General features: G+C 58.0%; 1 protein-coding gene across 1 annotated transcript; it reads left to right on the top strand.

Moving 5' to 3' along the window:
* The first annotated feature begins 729 nt into the window (after nt 1-729).
* On the top strand, nt 730-6,298 carry EDN2 (endothelin 2). The gene is made up of 5 exons (XM_024554343.4): nt 730-914; nt 1,260-1,416; nt 2,853-2,975; nt 3,930-4,028; nt 5,589-6,298. Exons 1-5 carry the CDS (start codon nt 761-763, stop codon nt 5,680-5,682), a joined length of 627 nt encoding a protein of 208 aa, XP_024410111.2. The 5' UTR covers nt 730-760; the 3' UTR covers nt 5,683-6,298.
* Nucleotides 6,299-9,960: the final 3,662 nt, after the last annotated feature.

Raw genomic sequence — 9,960 nt, 5'->3', positions numbered from 1 at the left:
TGTTTTGCAAACAAGGAAACTGAGGCCCGGGAGGGACATCCTTGGCCATGGCTGCACAGCTGAAAAGGTTCTGGAAGGGGCCAGAATTCTTGTGCCCAGGCCCTGGAGAGGGGGGAGAGGAGAGGGGCACTTTGTGTGAGGTAGAGATGAGGCAGCCCCGGGCTCCAGGCCGGTCAGAGGTCAGGGGTAGGCTGTGTCCTTCACTAAGGGAAACAGGCCCAGACAGGGCTCTGACTTGACCAAGGTCATACAGCCACAAGCAGGCCTTTCACCTGCTACACCATAGAAGGGGCACCCTCGGCTTGGCAGGCAGTTGGCAGGCAGGACAGCAGGGTCTCTCCGAGGACAGAGGAGGTTTTTCTCACGCTCCCCCTTTCAAACCCTTAGCTTTGGGTAAGACCCAGGGAGCAGCCATGGGGAGAGTGGAGGAGGAGCCACGGCGAGAGTGGGGGAGGCGCCCTCCGGCACTTTGGGGGACGATTTGAGGAAGTCCCTAGAGACTGGGAGGAGTTCGTGGGGGTTGCAGGGGAAACTCACCACTGGGGAGTTGCTCCAAGCAGAGAGGGAGGAGCTGGGCCTTTCCTTCCCCCTCCGCCCCCCTCCCCCTACCATGGCAGGCTGTGGAGGCTGGGGCGGGCTAGACGCCCCAGGAGGAGGCGGTGTCCCTGGCTCTGGGCCCGCCGGTGCAGTGCAGTAGGGCTGGACCGCAGGGGCGGGGAAGTGCCTGGTAGTTATAAGAAGCAGCCAGGGCACCGAGGCAATGAGCTATCGGCTCAGCTGGGCTCGGCAGCAGGACGCGGGCAACAGGCGCGCTCCCTGCTCCAGTCCAGCCCGGTGCTCCGCCGCCGCTATGGTTGCTGTGCCCACTGCCTGGTGCTCCATCGCTCTGGCCCTGCTCATGGCCCTGCACGAAGGTGAGCCATCCGGCCTCGCCTGCTGCAGCAGCCCCCTGGTCTGCTCAGCGGTGTCTCCCCCGGGGGGACCGCGGTGCCCCACAAGCCAGCTGGGGTCATAGAAGGAGGGAGCCCAGCGGCAGCAGCAGGGGGCTCTGCCAGTACGGAGGTGCTACTGGCACAGGGCAGCAGCTGGCCCTTCCCACCTGGCTGCTTGAGGCATCCGGCTGGTCTGGAGCTCCTGAGCAGTGAGAGTACCAACTTCCTCCATTATGCAAGAGGAGGAGCCTGGCAGGTCCCCCTGTCCCAGCTGTGCCAAGCGTCCTGACCCACCTCTCCACCTCTCTCTCCCTCCTGTGCGTGCAGGCAAGGGCCAGGCCACTGCCACCCAGGAGCAGCCAGTGCCCACACCCCGTGCCAGAGGCTCCCACCTGCGGCCTCGACGTTGCTCCTGCAGCTCCTGGCTTGACAAGGAGTGCGTCTACTTCTGCCACCTGGACATCATCTGGGTGAACACTCCTGGGTGAGCTACGATGGGGATTCAGGCAGGGCTGCTAGGCGTGGGGGCAGGGGCAGGGGGCTACTGGCATGCTGGGGAACGTCAGGCACAAAACAGCTCTCCCTGGGCCTCCAGATGGGAGCACTGGGCTAATATCAATAGTTAGCAGTTATTGTTCCCACTAGCACGTGGAGGCTGCGTGAGCAATATAAAGGGCTGTCTCATGAGCATTCTCACAACAGCCTGGTAAGAAAGCGTTGGCTCCATTTCCCAGATCAGGGTACTGAGGCTCAGAGAGGTTAGGTGTCTTCTGCGAGATCGCACCGGAAGGAGTAAGTGGTAGGTGGAAGCTCCGTCCCAGCTCCGGTGGACAACAGCGCTCACACCTCTCTGCCGTGCCACCTCAGCGTGATCTTCTAAGTAAAATACAGCTAATGACAGCGCCCATGTCTCAACTGCGCCAGGCCCTGTGCCAAGCACGGCTCGTGCATGATCATCTCATGAGCCCTCCATCCTCCCCTGAGGCAGGTACTGGTGTTGTCCCCAAATGACAGATGAGAAACCTGCCCTTTGTCACCTGGTGGAGCCAGGGTGGGAGCCTGTGCTGTCTGTTCTGTCTGCACCCGCACTGCCTCCGGGCCACTGCATACTTCGAGCTGAAGTTTCTGTGTGCATTTGTGTTTTTTTTTCCCATCCCCAAATTGCAAAAGACAAGAGAAGCCCAGCACGTAAGCGTGTGTGGAGCTAATCCACATCCAAACACTCGCTCAGGGTGGGAACCCTGCCAGTCCCTGCCTGTCGGGTCTACCTGGAGTCATTACAACTGCAACCACACCAGCTAAAATTAGCCCTGGCACCCGAAGTTGCTGGTCGAACCGGCCGCAGGGCCCCTGCCCTGCCCTCGGCCCGCCTCGGCCAGACTCTGATCTGAAGTCAGTCCCACCTGAGCTCACACACGTGCGTGCACATGCACACGCCATTGTTAAGTCACAGCTCTAAGACATATATGTCACCCCTCAGGCAAGTGGGGACCAGGAGGGGGCAGCTTAGCTGTGAGCCTGTGTGTTTACTCTGTGAGGTGGTATTTCCTCCCCCCTGCAGGGCAAGCTGTGGGGACCGCCTGGTTCCATCAGCTCAAGTTCCTGTCTGAGAGGGGGTGGGGCTGGGAGGATTGGGAAGGGGGTGCAGGGGGCGGGGGTAGAGGCCCAGAGAGGGGAAGGGTCTCGGGTCTTCTCCAGGGTTACCTGGCACCTAGGTAGAAGCCTGTAGTGGGGCTTCTTGAGGTCAGAGTCTGGTCACCTTCTGCTGCCACTCGTGGCATTTGTGGCCATCCCAGTGTGCAGTGTGAACAGTCCCTGCTTGCCAACGGTAGTGATTTATCTAATCCTCTCCCTCTCCTCCCTCTCTCTTTTCCTCTCTCTCCACCCTGCATCACTACCTTGCTGGCTGCCTGCCCACAGACAGACAGCTCCTTACGGCCTGGGAAACCCGCCAAGACGCCGGCGCCACTCTCTGCCAGGACGCTGTGAATGTTCCAATGCCAGAGACCCTGCCTGTGCCACCTTCTGCCATCGAAGGCCCTGGTAAGTGGGCACCCAGCCTGCAGGGGCCACGGGTGCCTGCCAGCCTGGACCTGCCCTAGACAGCAGGGTATCTGAGAGGCCAGCGGAAGAGCAGAGGAGAGGAGAGAAGATGGGGAGCAGGGTCCTAGGGGCCCACAGGCATGGTCCCTTCCTGCAGAGAACCAGTTACCCCTGGATCCCTCCCACTGCCCAGCTCTGAGGGCTTCTGAGAGCACCATGTCTCACTCCTGGGCAGGAGGGATTCCAGCCAGGTGATAGCTGAGGCATCCCAGGCCCAAAAAGGGGACAGGGCTTGTCTTGTTGGTCCACACAGCGGGTCAGAAGGAGAGCTGGGCTTCAGCGTCGGTCTGTCGGACCCAGTCGACGGGGCTTTGGATTCAGCCCTGAGGTGCAGGGGACTTTGGAGCTTTCTCAGTGGAGGAGTAACACCCGGAACAGGGAGGCCATGGCCCCATTTCAGGGCCACCACCGAGTTGCTGGGGGGCCTTTACCATTCTCTTAACTCTTTGGGCCTCAGTTTTCCCATCAGTAAAAGGGTGGGAAACTTTGTTCTTTTCCTCCACCACTTGGAGCATCCGGGGAAAGCAGAAACTGGCCTCGCAATCCCAGCCCCCATTCCCATGGTGATATGCGAGAAGACTCCTCCTCTGAGACTCAAGCTGTGGCTCCACCCCTGCCTCTATTTCCCCTGCAAAGGGCCACATCAGCTGCAGGTGGCCAGATTCTGAGCAGGCCAGCCACCCAGTGGCATCTTTCTGAAGCTAAGAATACACTCCCAGTAGCTCAGTTTTCCCACCCAGCCTGGGAAAGGAAGGATGCCAGGTGCACAGGGGTGAAAATGGATCTGATCCTGAGGGCAAGTGGGGGTAGGGTGGGGGCTAGGCTGGGCCTGCAGCCAGGTGGCCTTGGGGCCCTGGACAGCCCCTCACTTGGGCTCTAATGCTGTTCATTCAGGGCTGAAACCGAGGCGACCCCAGGCACCGGGTCCTCTGCAGATATGTTCCAGGCTGATGAAATGTGGACCACTGCAGGAGAGCTGCTCCAGCGGCTGAGGTAAGGGCCCCGCGCTGACTGAGCACCTCCTGTAAGCCCTGCGCACTTCCTCACACTCCCGTCGTTCTCTGTAAGAGACAGGACTGTGTCCCCAGTGGGCAGTTAAGAGAACTGAGGCTCAGAGAGGTGAAGGTACTTGTCTAAGGTCACACAGCAGTCTGGCATCTGGCTGACTCCAGAGCCTGCGCTTTTAACTGCTGTACTCTTCATTACCACCAGGCCTGGAAGTAGACTTTTTAGAGGGTTTGAAGGTTCTTGACTCTGGAAGGACCACAGGCGTTCATTCAGGCTGTGTCTCCATCGAGCATCTCCCATGTGCTGGGGTCCAGCCCGCTCCCTCCCTTCACCCCAGATGGGATCCCCTTTGTGGTGAGCTCGGCATGGCTCTGCTCAAAGGTCGGCGCACAGGAGGAATGTTTGTCCGACCAAACGGACTCGAGAACGGAAACCCCGTATCTGGCCAAGCAGCAGCGTGGCTAAAGGGCAGCTTCTGAGCCAGGACTGCCTAACTTGAACCCAAGCCCTGCCACAAACAAGCTTTGTGAACCTGGGCTCTTCATGTAACTTCTCTGTGCTTTGAGTTCCTATTTTAAAACAGGGACGATAGCGCTACCCATGTCATGGGGTTGATGGGAGGTCAGATGATTTGACAGAATGAAGCACCTGGAGGCGGGCCCGGCCCGCTGCGGGGGCTCTGCAGGTGTTAGCCATTCCTATCCCCGTCCCCTTGGAGTCAGCCAGTGCAGGCCCCCCCCCCGCCCCCCGGCTTGGCTCTGCAGGGGTCTCCATCTTCGTGGGGAGGCAGAAACATAGGAGAAAAGGCAGGATGGTGAGACAGGCAGAACCCAGCACACACTTGGGAACTGTCTTAGGATGAAAAAAGCAGATAAGACTTCGCAAGCGCATGGCCCTGTGCAGTGGGCAGACAGCTTGCTCAGCCAACCTGCACTCCCCCTCCCGACAGTGCAGGGCTGTTTTTATCTGCCGGGCCCAGGTAGGGGCCCAGGGAGGTTGCGACCCTTGCCCAAGTCCCCACAGCAGAACTGAAGCCAGCCTCTGAGCTTCCGGGCTAGAACACTTTGAGCCAGGACCAGGCCGCCTGCATGACACGCATCCCCACAAGGGTCTCAGCCAGGTTCAAAGGGCAGCCAGGACCCCCGTTTGTTTAGACCCATGTAAGCTGGAACTTGAACAGTGGGAATTGTAGTCACTGGAGTCTGGGTGAGGGGAAGGGGAGCGGCCTGGAAGGAAGGGCAGGAACAACAGTGTAGAAGTGGGAAGGCAGGTCCTGGCCATAAACACTGGGCTGTTCTTGGCCATCTGGTCATTCCGGCCATTGGATGTTGAACGTCAGCTTTGTCCAAGCCCCTGTGGGCAAAGAAGCTTCTCGGCCTGGCCTGTCACTGTTGGTCAGATCTTGTTTTCAGGGTCGGTGGCCACCTTCTGACCCCAGGGCAGCTGTGATTAAGGGGTGTCATCCCTATTACTGCTGCCTGTCACAGGGAACTCTGGGGCGGTCCATATCTCCTGAGATGCTAAACTGACCCTTCTTGATTCCAGGGACATTTCTTCAGCCAAGATACGCTTTACTAGACGACAGCAGGAAGCCGCAAGGGAGACCGGGCCCACACACTCCAGGCGGAAGAAGAGATAGTGTTGGGAGCTGGAGACACTCTGGGAAGAAAGTCTGCATGGAGATGGGAGGAGAGGGGTGGCCTAAGACAGGGAGACTCTCCACCTGTGTCCTGGGCCAGGGAAACCCGCCTGCTGGGACTGGCACAAGTTCTGGCCTCCTCCCCTAGTGAGGGAGCCTCCCTCAGGCAGCTCCAAGACGTCGCACTGCCCAGGAAAACCTTCAGCTCCCAGGCTGCAGAGCAGCCTCCTGCCCTGGCTCTGGTCCCACATCCTTGCTGAAAAGAACTAACCTGGAGGCCACATCCTGAGAGGGGTACTGCCTGTTGGCTACAAACCAGCAGCAACACGCAGTGATGGATGCTCACACCTAAGCTAGCCCTGAAGACTGGACGGGTCTGCCCAATGGCTGGTGTCCTGGATGCCCTCATCTGTCCCCTCCAGCTCTCCCACCCCAGCCCCAGAGTCCTCGTACCTGCATACCCTCGGGACGCTCCTGGTGAGAAGGGCCTATTCTGCTTCACTGTCTGTATATAACTTATTTGCTATAAGAACTTTGAGAATTCCAGTTATTTATTGTAATGTATTTTTTTAGACTCTCAATTATTTGCCTGCAAACTTGTGTTTGTAATAAACAGTGAAATGCTTTTCTGGTATTTCATCTTGGCTGAGGCAGGGGTCGGAGGCACCTCTTGTGAACAGGCTGCTTGGAAGTTGGGGGACACAGGAACGGGGAGGAAAGGGCCTGGGGCAGATGGCCAGAGCCCCAGGTTCCACTCCTTGTGCCCTTGCTGGGTATCTCTGGCTGCTAACCTACCCTCTCTGGACTTTTGCCTATGATGTGCCTGGATCGCCATTTGTAGCTCTGATATCCAGGATTCCAGGACCTACATTCCCCTCAGACTAGGAACCGATGGCCAGACTTTTCCCAAGAGCAGGTTTGGTGAGAGCCAAAGCCCACTTCTGCTCCAGCCGCCTGCCCTGTGCCGCCAGGGGCTGCTGGGAGGCCCAGAGCAAATCTACCCAGTGGGGGCTGCAGCTGGATGGATTCCACGGCTGTGTGCAGCCCTAGGAGCCAGTGATGGGTGCTATGGTGGAACCACGGCCTGGCCCTGGCCCTGTCTCTCACCTTGGGCCTCGGGTGGGGTCCTGCTAAAGCTGGCTCAACATTCCTCTAATCGAAGGAGCCTAAGGCTCTAAGACTGGGTTGACCAAGGCCCTAGAAGAAGCCCGCCTGAGTCCCAGGGACAGCCAGCAACGAGGGTCACTCCTGCTCACAGCCTCCCTCTCTGCCAAATCCCCCTGTGAGCAGGTGGTTCCCGTTCCTCCTGGTTGGCCTGCGCTAGAAGTGGCCTGAGCCAGCAATTGAAAAATAACTATTTACATACCGCTCTAATCCTGCCCCGCCCACGAAGCCATCCCTGACCCCTAATGGAAGAATCACACGTTGACATGCTGCACTCCTACTGTATGCTGGCGCTTTACCCAGAGTAACTCATTTCATCCTCACAACAGCCCTAGGACGTTGGTGTTTTTACGAGTCCCACTTCATAGCTGAGGAACCTGATGCACAGAGAAGGCAGGTGATTTGCCTAAGGTCACCCAGCAAGTAAGTGGTGGCATCAGGATTTGAACTCAGAGTCTGTAGTACCAATGTATGTACGTACTTAACAAATATGTACTGGTTGAACTCATGGATCGCCACTACGTGGGACCTTGAACAAATCTCTCTTTCTGAGCCTCAGTTCTTTGTTTCAATCTGTGAAATGGGAAACAATAGTCCCGTGCAGGACTACCTTGCAGGGCTGATGCGAACACTGAATGGACAAGTTCTAGTGCTGGGCTCAGCCACGGGCCTGATGAGAGGCAGAGGCTGCTTGTCAGGCCGTCAGTCACTAGGGCAGGTGCAGGGCTAAGGAACCTGAGAGCAGAGAGGGACTGGGCGGGCTGGCTGGGCGGAGAGGAATGGGCGGAGAAAGTCTCCTAGACAAAGGCTGCTCCCACAGCCTCAGAAGACGATTTAGACTAAAATCAACAGAAAAAAAGTCAGAAGGGAACTCCAGATAGAGGGACCAGGCAGTGAGAGCGACAATGGAGGTTCCCACAGAGGACCCTGTGTGTCGTGAGCACGGGGATGGGGGTGGGGGGCGAGCAGGCAGCCCAAGTGAAGCCAGAGAGGCCTCGAGGACTTTCTCTTCGGGGCCATGGGAAGTCACAGAAGGTCTGTGAGCACGGGGCACCTGGTCAGAGCTGGGCTTTGGAAATAGGCCACCAGGGGGTTACACGGAGCAGGAGTGGACGGGAGGCAGGGAAGCAGGGTCACAACCAACCCCCAGGCATTCACGGTCCGTTTTGGGTGGGGAGGGTTGTGATGTGGCCAGCCCAGTCACTTCCCACCACAGCCCAGGGGCCAGGGCATGCCTCTCAAACCTCAGCCAAGCCCAATGCCAGGGGACCTCACTGCCTGGCAGCCCAGCAGCCCATTCACAATGCCCCTGCACCCACTGGAAGTCCAAAATAACAGCCAGTGGCCGGGCAGGCAGCTGAGTGGGGCGACGCCAGGACGGCAGGTGCGACGGAAGCCCGGCAGAGGGATGACAACGGCCTGGCTGAGGGTGTGTCGGAGGCCCAGGGAAGCAGTCACTCACTGCCCTTGGCACAGGCCCCGGTGGCTCTGGCCAGAGTTCATAGATCAGCGACCCAAATGATTAAGTAACAGAGACAATTAAAGGGAGGAGAAGAGGCCCAGGAAGCAGGCAGAGGCGAGGTGACAGTGCAGTCCCCTGGAAGTGGGGGCCTCTGCAGGGGCCCCACACTGAAGCGGGTCCCGCTCTGGCCTTCCTTAAGACGAGGAGTTTGCAGGGCCGAGGGACCATGGGCGCCCAACGTCCGGGTCTGCTTCTAGACCACATCCCAGGTAGCTAGGGCCTGGAAGTGTGGGGAAGGTGGGCAGAGTTTGGGAGAAAGAGAAAATCTGTGAGGAGCAGCTGCCAAGGGGAAGAGAACCCTCGGAAGAAAGGTGCCAACATTTTAGGGGCTTGTCTGGGTTTTGTGGGACGAAGTCTCCCCTATTCCTGAATTTCCCATAAATACTTAAGAGGTTTTATCAAGGTTTTTTGAGTCAAATTTGTGTTCCTTTTAATGGAACACCAGGCAAGGATAGGTCAGAAGGGGGCACAGAATGACCGGATTTATTGGGTTTCCGTGCACAGATGGAAGCTGAGGCAGAGGGGTTTGGTCCCATGCCCAGGGCTCCCAGGCCTGATACACACCCAGGCTGCAGCTGGGCCCTTTCCCTCCCTAGCTGCCTCTGCCCCCACCCCCTCACTCAGGAAAGAACCTCAAGGAATTATGGATTCCTTGTAAAAATGCTGGATTTTCACTTCAGAAAAGTCATTTGCCTATCAAGGCAATAAATCATCAGAATGTGGCCGTCCATCCATTCAACGGTTATGAATAATCATCTCTCTGGAGATTCTTGTGAGCGAGACAGGCTCAGCCGCTGCCCTCACAGGTCAAGGGAAGAGCCCTTCCAGGAAACAGGGTTAATGTCGAGGCTCAAACCATAGCTAACAGCTGCGGAGCGCTCGCTGAATGCTTTCTGCATGTGAATCGCTCGCAGCCTCCTGCAGCAGGTTCTAGCCTCACTGGCCCTGTTTCAGACAGGGGGTAACAAGAGAGGAACTTGCTCACAGTCACACAGCTTGTGTGTCGCCGAGGTGGGATTTCAGCCTCAGACTCTAAACTTATAAGCTGATCTGTCTCTCTGATCGGGTACGTCCAACCTTCAATAGAGCTCCTAGGGTGGGGGAGGCCAGGGTGGCTTCCTGAAGGAGGTGACATCAAGGCCAGGCTCGAGGGAGCCAGTCAAGTGAAGGAGGAGGGTGGGCATGAGTGTTCCCGGCAGAACGAACAGGGTGAAGGGAGCTACTCACGGACCCTCTGAGGGAACAAAAGAGGAAAGGTGCAGGGAGGAGGCTGGAAGGGGCAGGTGGGAATGGGCAGTGCCCTCCTGAGCGCCAGGTCAAGGCTGAGCGCTCGGTGTGGGGGATGGGGGCTACAGGCAGAAAAATCCACTGCAGCTGTCACCCCCTGCACAGCCTCTGACGGTGTCTCCCAGGAGAATGTTACCAAGTGCCCTCCATCAGGGCTGTGTGTCTTTGGATCAAACCACACTCACTGCCCTCAGGGGTCTCACAGGCTGGCCGAAAAGACAGTCAGGATGAAATAAAGGGATGCAGTGCAGTTTGGACCTTATGGGCTGCCCTTGCAGTTGGTGGGGGTGGGAGGGGAGGGAGCG

This window comes from Desmodus rotundus, chromosome 3, assembly GCF_022682495.2.
Source record: "Desmodus rotundus isolate HL8 chromosome 3, HLdesRot8A.1, whole genome shotgun sequence".
Classification (NCBI taxonomy): Eukaryota; Metazoa; Chordata; class Mammalia; order Chiroptera; family Phyllostomidae; genus Desmodus; species Desmodus rotundus.
Note: the sequence above shows the minus strand (reverse complement) of the source record. Positions and strands in the feature narration are given on the sequence as shown.